The sequence below is a fragment of the Oncorhynchus nerka genome, linkage group LG23 (assembly GCF_034236695.1).
Source record: "Oncorhynchus nerka isolate Pitt River linkage group LG23, Oner_Uvic_2.0, whole genome shotgun sequence".
NCBI classification, from domain to species: domain Eukaryota; kingdom Metazoa; phylum Chordata; class Actinopteri; order Salmoniformes; family Salmonidae; genus Oncorhynchus; species Oncorhynchus nerka.
This window is the reverse complement of record NC_088418.1, coordinates 11,857,552-11,883,169: the sequence shown is the minus strand read 5'-3', so window position 1 is coordinate 11,883,169 and position 25,618 is coordinate 11,857,552. Positions and strand designations below refer to the sequence as shown.

General features: G+C 42.9%; 1 protein-coding gene across 2 annotated transcripts; it reads left to right on the top strand.

The window, feature by feature from the left end:
* Positions 1-3,290: 3,290 nt before the first annotated feature.
* Positions 3,291-20,282, top strand: LOC115106311 (WD repeat domain phosphoinositide-interacting protein 3-like). Of its 2 annotated transcripts, none has more exons than XM_029628909.2 (10): positions 3,291-3,476; positions 4,477-4,551; positions 5,680-5,781; positions 6,072-6,159; positions 9,741-9,835; positions 10,064-10,254; positions 15,255-15,340; positions 15,560-15,661; positions 15,987-16,108; positions 16,513-20,282. In XM_029628909.2, the coding sequence occupies exons 1-10, from the start codon at positions 3,410-3,412 to the stop codon at positions 16,617-16,619; spliced, it is 1,035 nt and encodes a 344-aa protein (XP_029484769.1). In that variant the 5' UTR covers positions 3,291-3,409; the 3' UTR covers positions 16,620-20,282. The 2 variants fall into 2 exon arrangements, with proteins under 2 accessions (XP_029484769.1, XP_029484770.1); XM_029628910.2 differs by lacking the exon at positions 3,291-3,476 and adding an exon at positions 4,661-4,678 and having other exon boundaries at positions 4,505-4,551.
* Positions 20,283-25,618: the final 5,336 nt, after the last annotated feature.

Sequence of the window (25,618 nt, the reverse complement as noted above, 5' to 3'; positions counted from 1 at the left end):
GGGAGGCGAGCAGGCCAGAGGTGGATGAACGCAGTGCCCTTGTTTGGGTGTAGGGCCTGATCAGAGCCTGGAGGTACTGAGGTGCCGTTCCCCTCACAGCTCCGTAGGCAAGCACCATGGTCTTGTAGCGGATGCGAGCTTCAACTGGAAGCCAGTGGAGAGAGCGGAGGAGCGGGGTATGGCGGCGCACGATTGGCCCAGCGTCGTACAATTGGCCCAGCGTCGTACAATTGGCCCAGCGTCGTACAATTGGCACAGCGTCGTACAATTGGCCCAGCGTCGTACAATTGGCCCAGCGTCGTACAATTGGCACAGCGTCGTACAATTGGCCCATTCGTCGTACAATTGGCCCAGCGTCGTACAATTGGCCCAGCGTCGTACAATTGGCCCAGCGTCGTACAATTGGCCCAGCGTCGTACAATTGGCCCAGCGTCGTACAATTGGCCCAGCGTTTGGTGATTTGTAACAGATGTCTCTTTCCATTCATCAATTGGCTGCTGCACAGTTTGAATTGATTGATTTGATTTGTCAGTTAAACAAAGACATACTGTATATAAGATTTGTCAAAGTGACCAGGATTGCACAATAAAGTGGGGGACTTATTTCCGTTGTGGTCCCTATTTTTTTACATAAATAAATATACAATTACATCGATACAGACACGTTACAGAGATACACTGTGGCATTGGGCTCTCGAGTGCTGCAGCAGTCTAAGGCACTGCATCTCAATACAAGTGGCGTCACTACAGTCCCTGGTTTGAATCCGGGCTGTATCACTGGCCGTGATTGGGAGTACCATAGGGTGGTGCACATTTGGCCCAGTGTCGTCCAGGTTTGGCCTGAGTAGGCTGTCATTGTAAATCAGAATTTGTTCTTAGCTGACTTGCCTGGAAACAGAAAAAAGAAATACAGAAACAAATGCTTGACCTCGAGATGAGTATGGGAGGGAGGTTTAAGTACAATTATTACAAGCTTGTTTTGGCTGGTCTGTAGCTTGTTCTTTAGATGTTTGGGGCTGCTGGTGAACCATGACGTACAGGCAAAATCAAAGTTACACTGGACTAGCGCACTTGAGCCTATAGGGTGTCTGTAGCTAGGTTTCCACCCAATTGGTGACAGCTTTTATGTCAATATTCCATTGGAGCCTGGTGGGAGGAGCTATAGGAGGATGGGCTCATTGTAATGGCTGGAATGGCATAAATAGAAACAGAGGGAAACGTGTTTAACTCCGTTCCATTAATTCCATTCCAGCCATTACAATGAGCCAGTCCTCCTATAGCTCCTCACACCAGCCTCCACTGGAATTTTCTAAAATCTGCAATAAAATCATATGCATATTTTCCCATTTAAGTTGTGTTTCCATCAAATTCACTTATTGCCGATGAAGTGTGTTCTTCTAGCCAACAGCTCACAGACACACTGTGGGTATAGCCTACTACATTATGAGATTATTATGGATAAAAGCTCAATTATTTTAATTTGTCAAACGGCAGCCAAGCATCGATCATCAAGTCACCAGAATAAGACCCTCGATATTTATTGAAATGAGCATCAAGCTCATCACCGTGCTCTTTCACCACCCGGTGAAGTACATAATAACTTATTTCATCTGTAGCCTATTAAACTGCATCCCATGATGTCTTTGATATATTTTTTTTATCCAATGTACTTAACTAGCATTAAAAGGTTGGATGGAAACCTGGTTAATGTAAAGCCATTTTGAGGATGCTGGAATTATATTTTCCATGCCTACAGGAGACATTTGAAGTATCCTAATCATATTCAAACATTGTGACTGGATGCGTTTATGCCACATATAAAACGTAATACAGTTTAAAAGTTAAATGATAATATGCTTTTTGAAGAATTCGGTTCTAGGTGCGTGAGGAACAGCCGTTTGGATTGGAGAGGAGGCAGAGTGTTTTAAGCTTTCCTGAATAACCGGGCCTGCCGGGATCCTATGTTGCCACATTATTACAGGATGACTTGGGAGAATGATGATCTGAAACAGACAGCGCATCTCAGTATCTAAAGTAAAAAATACAGCCAGACTAGTCTGCGACTGTGCCTTTCTAGACCTTATGAACTGTCCAGAGTCGACCCACAACTGATCCAAATCGAATGAAACATTCAAATCACAGGGCTTTTGCACCACTATTCAAATTACATTTTCACTGTAGCCGAGAGCAGAATTTTGTACTCACTTGACATTTTTCATTGTATTGTGGTGTTGTAGACTAGTCTAGGTAGGATACTTGTATTGTACCTAAACAAAAATCAATAGGGGAGATTTTTGAGCTGCGTACTTCAAGGCTTCACTGTATTTTCATGCGCAATGATGCACCTGCCCTTTTCTTGTGGATTCATATAGAACATTTATGCATCTTTGACTGCTTTTATGTGTCTGGACAAACTATCCACCTACGACTATTGTCACTATGAATGGTGGAAGAAGGGCAGGATAGAACAGACTGGTAGTCTATATTGGCCTGTGGTATAGTAAAAGTTAGTGCGCGGAAAAGCTGAGTGCACAAGGGAAGTACCAAAACAGTACCAAGTACCGCCCCGCTCCCATAAATTTTGATCTGTCCTTAAATGACTAAGTCGGATGTTGAGGTCCTGGGCTGGAGTGGTTATACGTGGTCTGGGGTTGTGAGGCTGGTTGGACGATTCACTAAAACGACATTGGAGGAGGCTTACGGTAGAGAAATAAACATTAAATTCTCTAGCAACAGCTCTGGTGGACATTCCTGCTGTTAGCATGCCAATTGCACGCGCCCTCAAAACTTGACACATCTGTGGCATTGTGTTGTGTGACAAAACTGCACGTTTAGAGTAGCCTTTTATTGTCCTCAGCACAAGGTGCACATGTGTAATGATCATGCTGTTTTTAATAAGCTTCTTGCTATGCCACACCTTTCAGGTGGTTGAACTATCCTGTCAAAGGAGAAATGCTCACTAACAAGGATGTAAACCCATTTGCGCAAAACATTTGAGAGAAATAAGCTTTTTGTGCATATGGAAAGTATCTGTGATCTTTTATTTCAGCTCATGAAACATGGGACCAACACTTTACTGGTTGCGTTTAATGTGTATATTTATGTTGTATCATAACACAGAGAAAAAGAGACCTAGGTCCTAATATGTTTTCACTGTTTAATAAAGGTGAAATAAAATATAAAATATACAGTATATTGTTTTTTTCCCCCACTGTCTTTGGACTAGTACTGAAACGCCCACTCCCAATCAATCAATCGATCGCTCGGTGCTCGTTTGAGCGTCCTGGAACCAATAGCTGTGTCTGGCTGTGTTGTTTTTCCTGGCTGCTTGTCTGTGGCACAGGAGGAACGCTAGCTAGCATTCTGTTCAAATTCGGCTAACGTACGCCTGTGATTATCTGATCGAAGTAATGAATTTATTTCCGTCAAATGCACACGGGAACGGACTCTTGTACGCGGGATTCAACCAGGATCATGGTGAGAAATGGTTTCCTCATCGAAATCGTCTTTGGTTGACAGTTTTTGTCGTCGATGCCACGCTACCGACGACGTCTTGAGGCCGGGGGTTAACTTTAAACGTTTTGTCAGCCTTCGCTAGCTAGCTGGCTAGTTGTTCTCTAGACGTATTAAGTTGTTGTGAAATCGTGATTGGATTGTCATTTGAGAAAACTAAAATAAATTACACGTAACACATTTAGGTGTAACATCATGACCAGAGCGAGTTAAATGTTATGGATCTGTTAGGCTCTTCCATTTGCAGCACTAATGTTGTCTGATGTCAAATAAACATCTGCTAAACTTTCGTTAAATGTATGTTGTAAATAGCCAACAACGTTACTCTTCACTTTACCGTATATACTTGCAGGGGTTGTTAAATGTCCTCATCTTTAGCGTCTCTGTCGTTGACAAGCTAACTATCTTAGCTACATAGTAGCGGTATAGCACAGATGGTTATAACAAATATGGTATAACGTTCCCATTTTATCTGTGGTTATAACGTTCGTTTGACAACTGCTAAACTACTAAATAGTTTACATCAAAAGATGGCTAGGTATTTTTTATTGAACCTGTTTTTAACTAGGCAGCTCAAGTTGTGAGGGTGGGTGGGTCTGGGTGGCCCCTAGCCAGCTTTTCTTCACTGAGCAGTGAATGAATGGGTCTCCTTCCAAACAAAGAAATGACTGGTAGCTAATATTCAAACACTCTGTTCAATGCCCACTGTGTGTGCCTTCCTCACAGGCAGCATCTGGTCACTGGAGCAGTAGGACAAACTCCAACTCTGATATGATAGAGCGAAAGAACAGGAACAGATAGGAGACTGAATGGAAACCATAGTCTGTCCTTCCATATTATCATGATGTCTTCGAAGACAGACACACATTGCGGCACAATGTGATTATCTTGGGTTGTTCATACACTGTGAATTTGTTTGGATCAGGGTTGTTCTAACCAATGGTATTTTCTGTGCTCCTTCCAGGGTGCTTTGCTTGCGGAATGGAGAATGGGTTTAGAGTGTACAACGCAGACCCACTCAAAGAGAAAGAAAAACAAGGTAAACATATGTCAAGATAATGACCGTACAGCAAATATGAAACATAAAATCCTAATTGTCTATAATAAATAAATAAGTCATGATTCATCATAATGTGTTTTTTCCACAGTTTACTATTGATCAAAAGGTATGGGGTAACCATTCTATTGATATGTAAAGAAACTCAATGGGTGAGTAGCAGTGCTTGCAGTAAATCGAGGCATTTTTGCTGCATACCGGGGCCACAGCATTGTGACAGCGAGAGCCAGCGCACTTCCTTCCTGTTCTTGCTGTGTGTGAGACGAGATGGATCTGTCTGTGGCTGGATTGGTACTCTAGTTGGATGAGGAGGGCTATATGAGAAAGTTAATCATTCCGCCACTCGGCCCTGCACATGTGACTCCTCACTCCGCACATAACCTGGTCCAAAGTCACTATAGGAAACAACGGCTTACTGTCTTTAGTACTGTAGGGAAATTATTATTTTATATTTTTTAAATGTAACCTTTATTTAACTAGGCTAGTCAGTTAGAACAAATTCTTATTTACAATGACGTCCTACCCCGTCCAAACCCGGATGACGCTGGGCCAATTGTGCACCGCACTATGGGACTCCCAATCATGGCCGGTTGTGATACAGCCTGGATTCGAACCAGGGTGTCTGTAGTGACGCCTCTAGCACTGAAATGCAATACCTTAGACCGCTGTGCCGTGCTACTGGGGAGCCTATAGGCCAGGGATAACCTGGTCCTGTTGGGTTTCTGCAGGCTTTTGTTCCAGACCAGCGTTATTTTAAACAAACACTTTTTCTGTTCATTGTCCAACCTTTACCTATGTGTGCAGGTGCTAGGATATTGGGTTTCTGTGAGGCATCGTGCATGCTGGGAAGACTTGTTTTAATATGCAGATGGAATAAGTTGTCTGCTATTTACTGTCTGCTACTTTCTTGAAAACGAGTAAAACCTTTGAGATATTAAAACTATTTAAATCTTTCTAGTAACATTTCAGAGATCTTGTCGGAAATAATATTTTGGATAATTGTGGTGGTTTTTGAGGCAACATCCTTGATTCTCATTGGCTCGGATTACTCGGCACCAGCCAGATTGACAGCATAATGGCCAATGAGGTGGTTCTGTTTCTGTCTTCCAGAGTTCATGGAGGGCGGGGTCAGCCATGTGGAGATGCTGTTCAGGTGTAACTACCTAGCGCTGGTCGGAGGAGGGAAGAAGCCCAAATATCCACCTAACAAAGGTATGGTGGTTACTGTGTGTGTGGTGCTTGTGTTGAACTTGCCTGTATCTATGTACTATGAACATAACAAACAATATATTTTGGAACCCTCAAAATAAGACTTTTTTAAAAATGTGTTTGAAATGTTTCCCTTGCAATTATCTCAATAGTGGTAGACTTTTCAATCAGATTGCCCGTATCCAGTTGTTTCTTTACATTTGGTCTGAAACTAGAGACAAACGGCATCATCTCTCTCACGTTAGTCTTCTTGACTGTTGTTAATTCCCACCACGTCCTCTGTTTTCCTCTAGTGATGATCTGGGATGACCTGAAGAAAAAGACGGTTATAGAAATCGAGTTCTCCACGGAGGTCAAAGCAGTGAAGCTTCGAAGGGACAGGTAGGAACACTTGTGTTTCCCTCGGGGTGTTTCGATCAGCAGTGTTGAGTGCCAACACAACCACACATTGGGCGTTTCTCAATACGCATACTACTGTGATCCGGAGTGCATTCTCCGCAGACGTTTTCCTGAGTACGTTCTGGTGTGGACGAGAGTGTGACGAATGCATAAAACATTCCATTTGAGAAGCACTCGCGCTCCCCCTACTGTATTACCTCACACTCCCCCTACTGTATTACCTCACACTCCCCCTACTGTATTACCTCACACTCCCCCTACTGTATTACCTCACATTCCCCCTATGGTATTACCTCACACTGCTCCTCCCCCTACTGTATTACCTCACACTGCTCCTCCCCATTCACTGAACCTTTTTCTAGCCAGGACAATGGCAACAATAGAGACCAAACGAGTTATACACAAGGCAAACGTTTTACTTCATAATTATCAGCTAGATAGCCCTATTGAACTATTGACTTGCCAATTCACTGAACCGTCTTCCAGCCAGGAAAATAGCGACGAAACAAGATACAGTACCAGTCAAACGTTTGGACACACCTACCCATTCAAGGGTTTCTCTTTATTTTTACTATTTTCTACATTGCAGAATAATAGTGAAGACCTCAAAACTATGAAATAACACACATGGAATAATATAGTATCAAAAAAGTGTTAAATAAATCAAAATATATTTTATATTTGAGAATCTTCAAAGTAGCCACCCTTTGTCTTGATGACAGCTTTGCACACTTTTGGCATTCTCTCAACCAGCTTCATGAGGAATGCTTTTCCAACATTCTTGACAGAGTTCCCACATATGCTCAGCATTTGTTGGCTGCTTTTCCTTCACTCTGTGTTCCAACTCTTCCCAAACCATCTCAATTGGATTGAGAAAGGGTGATTGTGGAGGCCAGGTCATTTGATGCAGCTCTCCATCTTGGTCAAATAGGCCTTACACAGCCTGGAGGTGTTTTGGGTCATTGTCCTGTTGAAAAATGATTGTGCCACTAAGCACAAACCAGATGGGATGGCGTATCGCTGCAGATTGCCATGCTGATTAAGTGTGCCTTCAATTCTAAATCACTGACAGTTTCACCAGCAAAGCACCATCACACCTCCTCCTCCATGCTTCATGGTGGGAACCACACATGCAGAGATCATCCGTTCACCTACTCTGCATCTCACTAAGACATAGCGGTTGGAACCAAAAATCTAAAATTTGGACCAAAGGACAGATTTCCACCGGTCTAATGTCCATTGCTCATGTTTCTTGGCCCAAGCAAGTCTCTTCTTATTGGTGTCTTTTAGTAGTGGTTTCTTTGCAGCAATTTGACCACGAAGGCCTGATTCACGCAGTCTCTGAACAGTTGATGTTGAGATGTGTCTGTTACTTGATCTCTGTGAAGCAGTTATTTGGACTGCAATCTGAGGTGCAGTTAACTCTAATGACCTTGTCCTCTGCAGCAGAGGGAACTCCGGGTCTTCCTTTCCTGTGGCGGTCCTCATGAGAGCCAGTTTCATCATAGCGCTTGATGGTTTTTGCGACTGCACTTTGAAAGTTTCTTCAAGTAATGATGGACTGTCGTTTCTCTTTGCTTTTTTGAGCTGTTCTTGCCATCATTTGGACTCAGCCCTATTTGGTAAAAGACTATCAGCTGTATACCACCTCTACACAACATAACTGATTGGCTTAAACACATTAAGAAGGAAAGAAATTCCACAAATTCACTTTTAACAAGGCACACATGTTAATCGAAATGCATTCCAGGTGACCACCTCATGAAGCTGGTTGAGAGAATGCCAAAGGGCGGCAACTTTGAAGAATCTCAAATATATAATATATTTTGATTTACTACATGATTCCATATGTTATTTTATAGTTTTGATGTTTTTGCTATTATTCTACAATGTCGAAAATAGTAAAAATAAAGAAAAACCCTTGAATGAATAGGTGTGTGTACTTCATAACAATCAGCTAGCTATATGTGAATTGTAATAATGTAGCCAACCAGATAGTTTAACAGGCAAAATGACCTAAAACTAATATTATGCAAGATGCATATCAAACCTTCGTTGGTAGCTAGCTAACAATTCTTTACTTATTATGGGCTTGTGATCTACGTTACGTAGGCAGGTAAACATGTCAAAATTAACACAGCATGTATTTATTAACGTATCAAGATAAAAAATATTATAGTCGGGCAACATATGAGATATGAGTAGGCAACATTTCACTCCGAAGTTGGAGTTTATTTTCTCTTGCTTCAGCTCAAATAATGTCCGCCATTGATTTCAATACATTTTGCGTTATTTTTACGGGGTTGCGTCATATTTCTGTGCATACATTCCATTGAAGCTTGCATCGACGCATGCTTCAAAATATGTACAATTACGCATTAGAGAAGTGCCCTCCGTGCTCACATACTTTGATTTGGACTCATACTCCAACCCTCCCGTGCTCCAGTTTGCTCAGAGTGCAGTAATAAGCATTTTGAGAAACACCCATTGACTCCAATGTAACTCACATTTTAGTACGAGTTTAACTCTTTGTTTAAGACCAATTAGGAATTACAGTCGTTGTGTTTCATCGTCAATGGCACACAGCGATCACATAAGCATTGCTTACACGAGTACGCATTTCACTGTTAGTCGACACCTGTTGTTTTACGAAGCATCTGACGAATAAAGTGTCGTTTAGTTGGAAGTACTGCAGGGCACTGTATTGGGAATCAAATGAGATATTTAGCTTTAGTTACAGGACAGAGAGGGTGGGAGACGGTACCAGCATTTACATTTTTACATTTGAGTCATTTAGCAGATGCTCTTATCCAGAGCGACAACCCTAATTGTTCCTGTATAAGTGCCCTGCTGAAGGGCACATCAACAGATTTTTTTTCACCTGGTTGGCTCGTGGAATCGAACCAGCAACATTTCGGTTACTGACCCAACGCTCTTAACCACTAGACTACCTGCTGCCTGTAGTAGTACAGTAATAACAGGCTGTGATTGCACTCCCTCTTCTTAGGCCCAGAACCTGTTGGATTGGCAGTCATTACATAGTAGTAATTGGTTGGTAATTATACAGTACTAGGTCCCAATGCAGTAATGGTATAACACAGTATAGGTCCTTGTTGCTTTTAGAGAGGACTACTCTGGACTTGCCTGAAAAGCAATGACTGTTAAGATGGTCACCTTTTTAGGTAACGTTAAAGGGGAATGTTAGAAGGTAGTATGTCGGTGTCGGGAGAAATCACATTTTATTTGTCACTTACACATATTTAGCAGATGTTAGTGCGGGTGTAGTGAAATGCTTGTGTTCCTAACTCTAACAGCGCAGTAATATCTAACAATTCACAACAATAACACACAAATCTAAAAGTAAAAGAATGGAATTAAGAAATATATAAATATTATGATAAGCAATGTTGCGGTGGCATTGACTAAAATACAGTAGAATAAAGTATATACATACGAAATGAGTAAAGCCAATGTTTTCTTACCAATGTTTCCCCATTGGATTGCTGTATGTTAGTGGGCTAGAAATCTTTAGCCTAATGTCTCTATCTCTCTTATGTCCTCAGGATCGTTGTGGTCCTGGACTCAATGATCAAAGTGTTCACGTTCACCCACAACCCTCATCAGCTGCATGTATTTGAGACCTGCTATAACCCCAAAGGTCAGTACTATAATACAGACGGAGCGACTACTGCAGCTTCCAGACTCCTAACCAGGCTGCTAAATACCATATTAGACATGCTCGTAATTGAAGTAAACAAACAATCTTCACAACAGTGTTATATGGGTGTAATGTGTAGCTTCTCCTCTAATCTCTCCCTCCCCCGCTCTCTCTCTCTCTCTCTCTCTCTCTCTCCCCTCTCCTTCCATTTTAATACACTCTCCCCAGGTCTGTGTGTGCTGTGCCCCAACAGTAACAACTCTCTCCTGGCGTTCCCGGGCACCCACTCTGGGCATGTGCAGATCGTAGACCTGGCCAACACAGAGAAGCCTCCAGTGGACATCCCCGCCCATGAGGGGGTGCTGTGCTGCATCGCCCTCAACCTGCAGGGAACCAGGATAGCCACCGCCTCCGAGAAAGTAATACAACCCCTTTTAAAAATACTCATTGACTGAGTGAGACTGAGACTCTGATTTTTTTTACTTTAAAATGTATGTCAAACAAACCAATGATTACAAGGTTAAACCATACAAGTCTATGAGCAAGGACTACTTTGAACTATTTCCACTGCAAATTGTACAAAACACATTTACTTGAAGAACACTGCAGATGCTAAGTTTGGTAACAGAATGACGGCACAAACAACACCAACTGTCAAATGCAAAGTTTGGTAACAGAATGAACTGCTCAAGTAAATGTTTTTTGTAAAATGTTCAGTGGAAATAGTTAAGTTCTTTAATTAAAAAAAAATGTTTTCCCCCTTTATTTAACCAGGTAGGCTAGTTGAGAACACCTTTATTTAACCAGGTAGGCCAGTTGAGAACACCTTTATATAACCAGGTAGGCCAGTTGAGAACACCTTTATTTAACCAGGTAGGCCAGTTGAGAACACCTTTATTTAACCAGGTAGGCTAGTTGAGAACACCTTTATTTAACCAGGTAGGCCAGTTGAGAACACCTTTATTTAACCAGGTAGGCCAGTTGAGAACACATTTATTTAACCAGGTAGGCCAGTTGAGAACACATTTATTTAACCAGGTAGGCCAGTTGAGAACACCTTTATTTAACCAGGTAGGCCAGTTGAGAACACCTTTATTTAACCAGGTAGGCTAGTTGAGAACACCTTTATTTAACCAGGTAGGCCAGTTGACAACAAGTTCTCCTTTGCAACTACGACCTGGCCAAGATAAAGAAAAGCAGTGTGACACAGACAAAAACACAGAGTTACACCTGGAATAAACAAACATACAGTCAATAATATAATAGAAAAGGTCTATATACAGTGTGTGCAAATGAGGTAAGATAAGGGAGGTAAGGCAAATAGTGGCAAAATAATTACAATTTAGCAATTAAACACTGGAGTGATAGATGTGCAGAGATGAATGTGCAAGTAGAGATACTGGGGTGCAAAGGAGCAAAAAAAACAGTATGGTGATGAGGTAGTTGGATGGGCTATGTACGGCTGCAGTGATCTGTGAGCTGCTCTGACAGCTGGTGCTTAAAGTTAGTGAGGGAGATATGAGTCTCCAGCTTTAGTGATTTTTGCAATTCGTTCCAGTAATTGGCGGCAGAGAACTGGAAGGAAAGGCGGCCAAAAGAGGAATCCTAGCAAAGACTTGTAGATGACCTGGAGCCAGTAGGTTTATCGACGAATATGAAGCGAGGGCCAGCCAACGAGAGCATACAGGTCGCAGTGGTGGGTAGTATATGGGGCTTTGGTGACAAAACAGATGGTACTGTGATAGACTGCATCCAATTTCCTGAGTAGAGTGTTGGAGGCTATTTTGTAAATGACGTTGCCGAAGTCCAAGATCGGCAGGATAGTCAGTTATACAAGGGTATGTTTGGCAGCATGAGTGAAGGATGCTTTGTTGCGAAATATCAAGCCGATTCTAGAATTAATTTTGGATTGGAGATGCTTGATGTGAGTCTGGAAGGAGAGTTCAGTATAACCAGACATTTAGGTATTTGTAGTTATCCACATATTCTAGGTCAGAACCGTCCAGAATAGTGATGCTGGACGGGCGGGCAGGTGCGGGCAGCGATCTGTTGAAAGCATGCATTTAGTTTTACTTGTTGGAGGCCGCGGAAGGAGAGTTGTATGGCATTGAAGCTCGTCTGGAGGTTAGTTAACACAGTGTCCAAAGAAGGACCAGAAGTATACAGAATGGTGTCATCTGCGTAGAGGTGGATCAGAGAATCATTATCAGCAGCAAGAGCGACATCATTGATGTATACAGAGAAAAGAGTCTATGGGGAACCCTGTGGCACCCCCATAGAGACTGCCAGAGGTCCGGACAACAGGCCCTCGATTTGACACACAGAACTCTGTCTGATTTGTAGTTGGTGAACCAGGCGAGGCAGTCATATGAGAAACCAAGGCTGTTGAGTCTGCCGATAAGAATGTGGTGATTGACAGAGTTGGAAGCCTTGGCCAAGTTGATGAATACAGCTGCACAGTAATGTCTCTTATCGATGGCGGTTATGATATCGTGTAGGACCTTGAGCGTGGCTGAGGTGAAACCATGACCAGCTCGGAAGCCAGATTGCATAGCGGAGAAGGTACGGTTGAATTCGAAATGGTCAGTGATCTGTTTGTTAACTTGGCTTTCTAAGACCATAGAAAGGCAGGGTAGGATAGATATAGGTCTGTAGCAGTTTGGGTCTAGAGTGTCTCCCCTTTGAAGAGGGGGATGGCCGCGGCAGCTTTCCAATCTTTGGGGATCTCAGACGATATGAAAGAGAGTTTTAACAGGCTAGTAATAGGGGATGCAACAATTTCGGTGGATAATTTTAGAAAGAGAGGGTCCAGATTGTCTAGTCAGTCTGATTTGTAGGTGTCCAGTTTTTGCAGCTCTTTTAGAACATCTGGTATCTGGATTTGGGAGAAGGAGAAATGGGGGAGGCTTGGGCAAGTTGCTGTGGGGGGTGCAGGGCTGTTGACCGGGGTAGGGGTAGCCAGGTGGAAAGCATGGCCAGCCGTAGAAAAATGCTTATTGAAATTCTCAATTATCATGTATTTATCGGTGGTGACAGTGTTTCCTAGCCTCAGTACAGTGGGCAGCTAGGGCGAGGTGCTCTTATTCTCCATGGACTTTATAGTGTAGTTTGTGCTACAAGATGCAAATTTCTGTTTGAAAAAGCTAGCCTTTGCTTTCCTAACTTCCTGTGTATATTGGTTCCTAACTTCCCTGAAAAGTTGCATATTGCGGGGTCTATTCGATGCTAATGCACAACGCCACAGGATGTTTTTATGCTGGTCAAGGGCAGTCAGGTCTGGAGTGAACCAAGGGCTATATCTATTCCTGGTTCTACATTTTTTGAACGGGGCATGCTTATTTACAATGGTGAGGAAGGCACTTTTAAAGAATAACCAGGTGTCCTCTACTGACAGAATGAGGTCAATATTCTTCCAGGATACCCCGGGCCAGGTCGATTAGAAAGGCCTGCTCGCTGAAGTGTTTTAGGGAGCGTTTGATAGTGATGAGGGGTGGTCGTTTGACCGCAGACCCATTACGTACGCAGGAAATGAGGTGGTAATCCCTGAGATCCTGGTTGAAAACAGCAGAGGTTTGTATTTGGAGGGCAGGTTGGTTTGGATGATATCTATGAGGGTGCCCGTGTTTACGGATTTGGGGTTGTACCTGGTAGGTTCATTGATCATTTGTGTGAAATTGAGGGCATCAAGCTTAGATTGTTGGATGGCCGGGGTGTTAACCATGTCCCAGTTTAGGTCACCTAACAGTACGAGCTCTGAAGATAGATCGGGGGTGTCCAGGGCACAGCTGGGGGCAGAGGGTGGTCTATAGCAAGCGGCAACGGTGAGAGACTTGTTTCTGGAAAGGTGGATTTTTAGAAGTCGAAGCTCAAATTGTTTGTGCACAGACCTGGATAGTAAGACAGAACTTTACAGGCTATCTCTGCAGTAGATTGCAACTCTGCCCCCTTTCTAACCAAAACAGCAATGGACAAGGCATATTTACATTAGGGAGAGGCTTGCGTAGCCGAGTGATCATAGGGTCCAGTGAATAGCTAGGCGGGCTGGAGACACGGCGATTCAGACAGCTAGTGGGCCGGGGCTAGCAGATGGGCCTTAGAGGGATGTCACAGCTGAAGAAGTCTGTTGTAGCCCCCTCGTGCGGTTATGTCGGCAGACCAGTTGTGATGGATCAGCAGGGCTCTGTGTAGTAAAAGGGTCCAGGCCAATTGGCAAAATAGGTATTTTAGCCCAAGATATTGGCTGATGGACCTCTTCAGCTAACAGTCCGATATTCTCTAGACAGCTAGTGGACCGTGGCTAGCAGATGGGCATTCAAGGTACGTCGCGACGGAGGAGCCTGTTGAAAAAATCCCTCTCGGGCGGATTACGTTGGTAGTCCAGTCGTGATGAATCGGCGGGGCTCCGTATCGGCAGTAAAAGGGGTCCAGGCCATTTGACAAAATAGGTATTGTAGCCCAAGGAGTGGCTGATGGACCTCTTCTGCTAGCCGGGAGATGGGCCTAGCATGGGCTAGCTCCAGGCTAATTGGTGTTTGCTTCGGGACAGAGACGTTAGCCAGGAGTAGCAACTCGGATTGCAGCTAGCTAGCTGCGATGATCCAGGTGAAAAGGTTCAGAGCTTGCCGTAGGAATCTGGAGATATGGAGAAGAAGAAGTCTGATATGCTCTGGATTGAATCGCGCTGTGCAGACTGGCAGGAGTTGTCCAGGCTAAAGGTTAGCTGATGACCGCTAGCAGTGGCTAGCTGACTACTAGCTAGTAGCTAGTTAGCTGGCTAGTTTCTGTTGGGGGTTCTAAAGTAAAGAAAATACCAGATCCATACCACCTTGGGTGAGGCGGGTAGCAGGAGAGTATGTTGAAGTTGGGGTTAAGAAAAATATAAAAAATATGCGGAGAAAAAATATATATAAAAAGATATATACACGGGACACGACAAGAAGAAGACAGACGCCTGACTGCTACACCATCTTGGATTCAAGTTCTCACCAGTAGATAGTCTTTGTTCATAGAGCTGTATGGTTTGTTTAACTTTGCAATCATTGTTTTTTGTTTGACATACTCTTTTTTTTCTTTTTTCTTTAAAATGTATGTGTCACTCTTAACGTGGAATTAACCCTTAACCCTTTTGCCACTACTCCTGGGCTTACATGGTACCTTTTTGTCTCTACAACTGGTTGTCATGGTTGCTTGTAGACGAGGCGTACCAACTCCCAACTGGTTGTCGTGGTTGCTTGTAGACGAGGCGCATCCAACTCCCAACTGGTTGTCATAGTTGCTTGTAGACGAGGCGTACCAACTCCCAACTGGTTGTCATAGTTGCTTGTAGACGAGGCGTACCAACTCCCAACTGGTTGTCATAGTTGCTTGTAGACGAGGCGTACCAACTCTCAACACCGTATCTCTCTTTATTTCTCTCCAGGGAACCCTGATCAGAATATTTGACACCATGGCAGGTCACCTGATTCAGGAGTTGAGGCGGGGGTCACAGGCCGCTAACATCTACTGGTGAGAACAACCAACCAACTTGGGTCTCTTCTTCACCTGATATTAGATGTGACAAATGGAACTAACGTTTCCATTTTGAGTCATTTAAGCAGATGTTCTGATCCAGAGTGACTTACAGAGTGCATCTAAAGGTTGTTCGGTGCGACGACCTCATATTAGTCATAGTAAGTTGTTGTTGTTCTAGTCCTGATTGGTATCCCTCTGTTCCCCGTTCCCCAGCATCAACTTCAACCAGGACGCGTCCCTCATCTGTCTGTCTAGTGACCATGGTACTGTCCACATATTCGCTGCAGAGGACCCCAAGAGGAACAAACAGTCCAGGTCTGTCTGAGACAAACGTTTCCCCTTTCTATGCACTTTGTGACTGGAGCTCTTAAAAGGTCCAAATACTGCAACATTGATCATAGATTAAAGTACTGCCTTGGTGCCAGTGTTGATGAAGCTCATTTTGAGAAAACTATCTATATTATTGACTGTTCAATGATATACACCATTTTTGGAAGAGTAACTTTGAAGTGAGCACATTTGTTTTTCAATGTTAATCTTTAAACCAGCCACCATTCCAAACCCCTTCCCGAATCCTTGTTTTGTTTCCTATAAATTCAAAACCCATCGCTGAATCATTGTGGTTTCCTTTTATCCTTAGCTTAGCCTCTGCTAGTTTCCTTCCTAAGTACTTCAGCTCCAAGTGGAGTTTCTCCAAGTTCCAGGTTCCATCAAATTCGCCGTGTGTGTGTGCCTTTGGAACAGAACCCAACTCTGTCATAGGTGAGGTGTGTGTGTGTGTGTGTGTGTGTGTGTGTGTATGGTAGTGTTGCTCTCTGTGTACATGTTTGCTTTGGCACATCTCTGGAACAGAGCCCAGTGCAGTCATAAATTAGTCATACTCCAGCTACTTCCTGCTTCCTGTCCAGTGTCTGTAAACACATTCATCTGGACATTTCTTCAATGTTGACTCATTTGATTGTTGACCTGACACAACTTATTTGATTGTTTTATTGTTGACATAATTTTAGACTTTGAGCGGGAAACTGTGTTCTTAGATTTGTACATACTTTTGTGCCAACCAGAAGAAAAAAACGTTTTTTGACTTTGAGGATATAGCTGATGTATATTCTCTTATTGCGACACTCTCTCTCGCTCTCTCTCTCTCTCTCTCTCTCTCATATCAGCCATTTGTGCTGACGGCAGCTACTACAAGTTCCTGTTCAACCCGAAGGGGGAGTGTTCCCGAGACGTCTACGCCCAGTTCCTGGAGATGACTGATGAGAAGATCTGACCTTTAACCCAGACTCCTCCTGCAGACAGACAGACGTGTGTTTATATTCTGGAGCAGGAGGACAAGGGGGATGGACAGAAGGAGGAGGTTAGGTGTCTCTGCTCACCCAGTGCTGATAGACTCTCAATGGAGAGAGGGAGACCGCCTTAGAAACGACAAGACGGACGGAGGGAGCGATGAATGAAGTCAATGTCCTCTCTGACACAAACTACTTAGAGACCATCTTTGAACAACTAGCAAAGGACAGACAGATGGACAGACTGTCACCTGGACCTTGTTGTCCTGCTACTCTGAGAACCAAACAGGGAAATGTATTTTTGTTGCTTTTTAAAGATGTCTTCCGTGGAATTTACAATGATCGGTTGATTATTCTGGTTATTTTTTTTTAACGGCGTATTGCGTTAATTCCAATAGGTAGATGCATAGAAAAATAAATATTGTAAACTAACACCACCTAATCTAACTATAGGGAGTGCCTCTGAGCTGAATCAATATTGGACTGTGTATATATATACTCGCATATGTGCCTTCAGGAAGTATTCATGCCCTTTGACTTATTTCTCATTTTGTTGTTACAGCCTGAATTCTAAATTGATTATATATATATATATATATATATATATTAAACACATCTACACACAATACCTCATAATGACTAAGTGAAAACATGTTTTTAGAAATGTTTGCAAATGTAAAATGAAATGCAGACATTTCTAATTTACATAAGTATTCACACCCCTGAGTCAATACTTTGTAAAAGCACCTTTTGACAGTGACTACAGCTGTGAGTCTTTCTGGGTACGTCTCTAAGAACTTTCCACACCTGGATTGTGCAACATTTGCCCGTTATTCTTTTTCAAAATGTTTCAAACTCTCAAATTGGTTGTTGATTGTTGCTAGACATCCATTTTCAGTTCTTGCCATAGATTTTCAAGTAGATTTAAGTCAAAACACTAACTCAGCCATTCAGTAACATTAACCGTCTTCTTGGTAAGCAACTCCAGTGTAGATTTGGCCTTGTGTTTTAGGTTATTGTCCTGCTGAAAGGTGAATTAATCTCCCAGTGTCTGCTGGAAGGCAGACTGAACCCCAGTCCTTAACAATTACAATCATAGCCATAACATGATGCAGCCACCACTATGCTTGAAAATATGGAGAGTGGTACTCAGTAATGTGTTATGTTTGGGGCAAATCCAACACTTTGTATTCAGGACAAAAATGTAATTGCTGAGCCTCATGTTTTGCAGGTAATTAGTTTAGTGTCTTGTTACAAACATAATACACATTTTCCAAAACATGCATCATCTACAGGCTTCCTTATTTTCACTCTGTCAATTAGGTTAGTATTGTGGAGTAACTGCATTGGGTTTGATTCATCCTCAGTGTTCTCCTATCACAGCCATTAAACTAACTGTTTTAAGGTCACTATTGGCCTCACGGTGAAATCCCTGAGCAGTTTCCTTTCTCTCTGGCAACTGAGTTAGTGACTGGGTGTATTAATACACTATCCAGAATGTAATTAATAACTTCACCGTGCTCAAAGGGATATTCAATGTCTACTTTTTATTTTAATGTTTACCCATCTACCAATAGGTGCCCTTTTTTTACAAGGCATTAGAAAACCTCCCTGGTCTTTGTGGTTGAATCTGTGTTTGAAATTCACTGCTCAACCTTACAGATAATTGTATGTGTGGGGTACAGAGATGAGGTACTCATTTCAAAATAATGTTAAACACTCACAGAGCGAGTCTATGCAACTTACTATGTGACATGATTAAGCACATTTTTACTCCTGAAAGTATTTAGGCTTGCCATAACTAAGTGTTTGACTCAAGACATTTCGGTTGTCATTTGTAAACATTTCCGCTTGCACATTTTGGGGTATTGTGGTTAAGCCAGTGACAAACAAATCTCAATTTAATAAATGTTTAATTCCGGCTGTAAAACACAATGTGGACAAAATCAAAGGGTATGAATACTTCGTGAAGGCACTGATATGCATATTTGGGTGGGATTTCACAAAGGAAGATCTTGTGAGTTTGAGCCAGGTGGGTAAACACCTAGAAACAGAGCTTTCTTCCTACGGTTGAAGAAACGAGTCACCCATTAAGGGGCGGCAGGTAGCCTAGTGGTTAGAGCATTGGGCCACTAACCCGAAAGGTTGCTGGATCGTGTCCCCAAGCTGACAAGGTAAAAAATCTGTTGTCCTGCCCCTGGACAAGGCAGGTAATCCACTGTTCCCCAGTAGGACGTCATTGTAAATAAGAATGTGTTCTGACTTGCCTCGTTAAATTGAAAAAAGTTCATATTTTTTACATGATTTTTAAAATCTTGATTTACGGTGGTTTATCTGGTTAACCTCAGGGATTCCTCTTGGTGAAACCTCACCCTGGTAGAGTTTAGCTTCGCTGTATAAACACAATGAATGCGCCATCCTGAACACATGTCACTTACCGTAGAAGAAGAAGAAGAGATCTCATGGTAATCAATGTTTCGCTTTTCCTGACATTTCATGTTGTAGCTTACTATGTATATATGTACGTGTAATATCCTTGATGTGAGTCTCGCCCTCCTTGTGGAGGGAATATATTATTTACAACTCTAATTAGTACCTATAAAGCACTGATTTGGGGCTAGATTCAATCCCATCGCCCCTTTTCGGGCTATGCACCTTTTTTAAAGGCAACATATCCGTGTTCGAGGAGATCGCATCCGTGGTAAATGCTGCATATGTCGGCTCAATGGGAAATGTATGTCAATCGCGCTATAACACAGCTCTTCCGCGGTACGGATTGAATCTAGGCCCAAGTACTTTGATCTTTACATTTGAGTTTTGAGCATAATCAAACTCGGGCAACTTGATCAGTCTCAGATGATTTTCAATGACGCGTAATGTTCCTAATTCTTTCAAAGAAACCAATGTTTATCATGCATCCGTTCCTGAATGAATAGAACCGTTTTCCCAGAACCAAGCCGTCCCGGCCATTGTGGAAACTGCTGCAGTATTCTGCCGTGATCAAAGTGCATTTCCACCCCCTTATGAAAGTCTTACGAGTGACACATTCTAGCTGAATTAAACCAAAATCCACTTCCTTGTGTGACTGAATTACACACCCATTCCTTTTTGGTGAGGTTTAATTGGCTGGTGTAGTTTGCCTCTTGAAGAGAGAAGTCTCTTCTGCTTGCTCACTAGGGCCAGCTTTAGCAAGCTTCTGCATATGTTAACTGATCTACAAATAATGGTAACATTTGTGGATCTACAAGCAGTATTGACTTTAGAGCCTATCTCATGTTTGTCACAGTATCAGGTCCAGCTTTTTGGCCCATGTATGTGACCTTACAATGCAGTACTACAATGTATTTTTCTGTATCTTTCAGTATGTTTCTGATTTGTCCGACGCACATTTCTCTTTAATTTTGAATTCAATGGGAACCGCTTTCTGAATGCATTTCATTTGTTGCATCCAGCTCTGATTGTACATATGTCGGGGGAATTTAATCCCTACACACACACACACACACACACAACACTATGCTGCCATTTAACTACATATGGACGCGGCACAAACTCTCCTGTTTATGTGACACATTCAAAATGATTGTAAAATCCTGCATTTAAATTTGTAAATAAAATGTCATGTCCGTATGGACATTTGTACATGACCCGGGGTACTGTGTGTAACTTAAAGGTAGTGTGTGAACTCAGTTTAAGCCCTCTGTTAACCCCTCCCCTAGCCCTCTGTTAACCCCTCCCCTAGCCCTCTGTTAACCCCTCCCCTAGCCAGCTGTTAACCCCTCCCCTAGTCCTGTTAACCCCTCCCTAGCCCTCTGTTAACCCCTCCCCTAGCCCTCTGTTAACCCCTCCCCTAGCCAGCTGTTAACCCCTCCCCTTAGCCCTCTGTTAACCCCTCCCCTTAGCCCTCTGTTAACCCCTCCCCTTAGCCCTCTGTTAACCCCTCCCTTAGCCCTCTGTTAACCCCTCCCAGCCCTCTGTTAACCCCTCCCCTAGCCAGCTGTTAACCCCTCCCCTAGTCCTCTGTTAACCCCTCCCCTAGCCCTCTGTTAACCCCTCCCCTAGCCCTCTGTTAACCCCTCCCCTAGCCAGCTGTTAACCCTCCCCTTAGCCCTCTGTTAACCCCTCCCCTTAGCCCTCTGTTAACCCCTCCCCTAATATGTTTCTAAACATTTCTACATTAATGTGGATGCTACCATGATCACGGATAATCCTGAATGACGCACAAATAAAATACCCCCATGCCTGTTGACCTCTCACCATACCAATGAGGTTAGCATTTTTTTTATTTGGGGGGGGGGTTATGATATTTGTGCATCTAACTTTTTCACTCATTCACAATTTATTCAGGATTATCCGTAATCATGGTAGCATCCACATTAATGTAGAAATGTTTAGAAACATATAACATTTTTACAATAAGGGACTGCAAAATGACACAATACCTTATTTACCATTCATTTATATTGGGAACAAATTATCTGACAAACAAAACAAACAGAAAATGCATCCAACAAGTTTGTAAAGTAACAAGAAAAAGTACAGTAACGTGCTATGAATATGGAACCAAATACTAAACTTTTGACTACTTTAATACACATAAGTGGGTTTGTCCTTCAAATGGGAGGACCATGTACAAAAAGTGCTGTAATTTGTTAACGGTTCAACCGAGGTGGATGGAAATACCCTCATGTTAAAGCTGACAATCTGCACTTTAACCTCATAGTCATTGTATCGTTTCAAATCCAAAGTGCTGGAATACAGAGCCAAAACAACAACAAATGTGTCACTATCTCCACTCTTCTGGGAAAGCTTTCCACTAGATGTTGGAACATTGCTGCAGGGACTTTCTTCCATTCAGCCACAAGATCATTAGTGAGGTTGGACACTGATGTTGGGCGATTAGACCCTGGCTCGCAGTCGGCGTTTCAATTCATCTCAAAGGTGTTCGATGGGGTTGAGATCATGACTGTGCAGGCCAGTCAAGTTCTCCCACACCGATCTTGATAAAACATTTTTGTATGGACCTCGCTTTGTGCATGGGGTCAATGTCATGCTGAAACAGGAAAGGGGTTCCCCAAACGGTTGCCACAAAGTTGGAAGCACAGAATAGTCTAGAATGTCATTGTATGCTATAGCGTTAAGATTTCCCTTCACTGGAACTAAAGGGGCATAGCCTGAACCATGAAAAACAGCCCCAGACAATTATTCATCCCCCACCAAACTTTACAGTTGGCACAATGCATTGGGGCAGGTAGCGTTCTCCTGGCACCCGCCAAACCCAGAATCGTCCATCGGACTGCCAGATGGTGAAGCGTGATTCATCACTCCAGAGAACGTGTTTCCACTGATCCAATGGTGGCAGGATTTACACAGCTCCAGCCAACGCTTGGAATTGTGCATGGTGATCTTAAGCTTGTGTGCGGCTGCTCGGCCATGGAAACCCATTTCATGAAACTCTCGATGAACAGTTCTTGGGCTGACGTTGCTTCCAGAGGCAGACAAACTGACTTGTTGAAAAGCTGGCATCCTATGACGGTGCCACATTGAAAGTCACTGAGCTCCTCAGCAAGGCCATTCTACTGGCAATGTTTGTCTATGGAGATTGCATGGCGGTGTACCCAATTTTATACACCTGTCAGCAACAAGTGTGGCTGAAATTTTCGAATCCCCTTTATTTGAAGGGGTGTCCACATCCTTTTGTACAGTTGAAGTCGGAAGTTTACATACACTTTAGCCAAATACATTTAAACTCAGTTTTTCACAATTCCTGACATTTAATCCTAGTAAACATTCCTTGTTTTAGGTCACCACTTTATTTTAAGAATGTCAAATGTCTGAATAATAGTAGAGAGAATGATTTATTTCAGCTTTTATTTCTTTCATCATATTCCCAGTGGGGCAGAAGTTTCAATACACTCAATTAGTATTTGGTAGCATTGCCTTTAAATTGTTTAACTTGGGTCAAATGTTTCAGGTAGCCTTCCACAAGCTCCAACACAATATGTTGGGTGAATTTTGGCCCATTCCTCCTGACAGAGCTGGTGTAACTGAATCAGGTTTGTAGGCCTCCTTGCTCGCACACGCTTTTTCAGTTCTGCCCACAAATTTTCTATATGATTGAGGTCAGGGCTTTGTGGTGGCAACTCCAATACCTTGACTTTGTTTTCCTTAAGCCATTTTGCTACAACTTTGGAAGTATGCTTGGGGTCATTGTCCATTTGGAAGACACATTTGCAACCAAGCTTTAACTTCCTGACTGATGTTTTGAGATGTTGCTTCAATATATCCACATAATTTTCCTCCCTCATGATGCCATCTATTTTGTGAAGTGCACTAGTCCCTCCTGCAGCAAAGCACCCCACAACAATGATGCTGCCACCCTGTGCTTCACGGTTGGTATGGTGTTCTTCGGCTTGCAAGCCTCCCCCTTTCTCCTCCAAACATAACAATGGTCATTATGGCCAAACAGTTTTATTTTGTTTCATCAGACAAGAGGACATTTCTCCAAAAAGTATGATCTTTGTCCCCATGAGCAGTTGCAAACCGTAGTCTGTTTTTTTTTATGGCGGTTTTGGAGCAGTGGCTTCTTCCTTGCTGAGCGGCCTTTCAGGTTATGTCGATATTGAACTCGATTTACTGTGGATATAGATACTTTTGTACCCGTTTCATCCAGCATCTACACAAGGTCCTTTGCTGTTGTTCTGGGATTGATTACTTTTCGCACCAAAGTACATTCATCTCTAGGAGACAGAACGCGTCTCCTTCCTGAGCAGTATGACGGCTGCGTGGTTCCATGGTGTTTATACTTGCGTATTATTGTTTGTACAGATGCACATGGTACCTTCAGGCGTTTGGAAATTGCTCCCAAGGATGAACTGGACTTGTGGAGGTCTACAATTTTCTTTCTGAGGTCTTGGCTAATTTCTTTTGATTTTCCTATGATGTCAAGCAAAGAGGCACTGAGTTTGAAGGTAGGCCTTGAAATACATCCAGGTACACCTCCAATTGACTCACATGATGTCAATTAGCCTATCAGATGCTTCTAAAGCCATGATATCATTTTCTGGAATTTTCCTAGCTGTTTAAAGGCACAGTCAACTAGTGTATACAAATTTCTGACCCACTGGAATTGTGATACAGTGAATTATAAGTGAAATAATCTTTAGGTAAACAATTGTTGGAAAAATTACTTGTGTCATGAACAAAGTAGATGTACTAACCGACTTGCCAAAACTATAGTTTGTTAACAAGAAATGTGTGGAGTGGTTGAAAAACGAGTTTTAATAACTCCAACCTAAGTGAATGTAAACTTCCGACTCCAACTGTATATATAGTGTAAGTGGTCCAGTTGGTTCTCGTATCCATTACATGACGGATCCTCATGGGGGAAGTTCATGGCTACGTCCAAAATGGCTCCCTAGTCCCTATATAGGGCACTACTTTTTTTTTATTTTTACCCAATTCTTCTCAAAATTTTGTGATTACTCTACCGTAATCACTCCTCTTTCACCCCAGCTGCCAAACTAACCCTGAATTTATAGATCGCCAGGTGAGGGTGCTTTCGAGCGGCTAGGTGTTCTTTACCACTCCTTACAGGACACATCACTGCACTCCATATTCCTCTGTAAACTGGTCATCTCTGTATACCCGTCGCAAGACCCACTGGTTGATGCTGATTTACAACACCCTCTTAGGCCTCACTCCACCCTATCTGAGATATCTACTGCAGCCCTCATCCTCCACATACAACCGTTGTGCCAGTCACATTCTGTTAAAGGTCCTCAAAGCACACATATCCCTGGGTCTCTCCTCTTTTCAGTTCACTGCAGCTATCGACTGGAACGAGCTGCAACAAACACTCAAACTGGACAGTTTCATCTCAATCTCTTTATTCAAAGACTCAATCATGGACTCTCTTACTGACAGTTGTGGCTGCTTTGCGTGATGTATTGTTGTCTCTACCTTCTTGCCCTTTGTGCTGTTGTCTGTGCCCAATAATGTTTGTGCCATGTTTTGCGCTGCTACCATGCTGTGTTGCTGCCACGCTATGTTGTGGCCTTGGGTCTGTCTTTATGTGGTGTTGTGGTCTCTTGTGATGTTTGTTTTGTCCTATATTTTGATGGCATTTTTTATCCCAGCCTCCGTCCTGACAGGCCTTTTGGTAGGCCGTCATTGTAAATAAGAATGTGTTCTTAACTGACTTGCCTAGTTAACTAAAGGTTAAATATATATTTTAAAATTATGTTCTTGTCTCATCACTGCAACTCTCCAATCGGCTTGGGAGAGGTGAAGGTAGAGTCATGCGTCCTCCGAAAAATGACCCGCCAAACCACGCTTCTTAACACCCACTCACTTAAGCCAGCTGCACCAATGTGTCGGAGGAAACACCATTCAACTGATGACCAAAGTCAGCCTGTAGGCACCCGGCCTGCCACAAGGAGTCGCTAGAGCGCGATGAGCTAAGTTAAAAAAAAAACTTGGCCAAACCATCCCCTATCTTGGACGACGCTGGGCCAATTGTGCACTGCCCCACCCACCCACAGTAACTTCCTGGAACACCAACAAAAATCCCAGGAATGCAGCTGCAGTCATGGTGAAACAAACCCCGTCCTACCTACTCTCCTAGAACTAGACTGGTATTCCCTCGTCTTAACTATCTGCCGAGCGGCTGCTTCTCTATAGTGTCGTTTCTCTCCAGTGTTACAGAACCTATTGTACCTTGGGCCCCTAGAAGACCACTGCATTAGAGGAAATAAGAGATTCACCTACGTTACAGTACATGGTGAGGTTTCAACTGCTGTCAACCAGATGCAAAAGGATGGTTGATCTCACCGTGGCTGGCATTTGCACCTTCAAGGCATCTCAGGTTGAAAATAATGTTTTTTGACAAGGCGACAAAACACAGAGTGTCTGGTTCTCTGTGTGAATGTTTACCAGTAGCAGAGTCAAAAACACACCGACAGAAAACAGTAAGACACAGGAC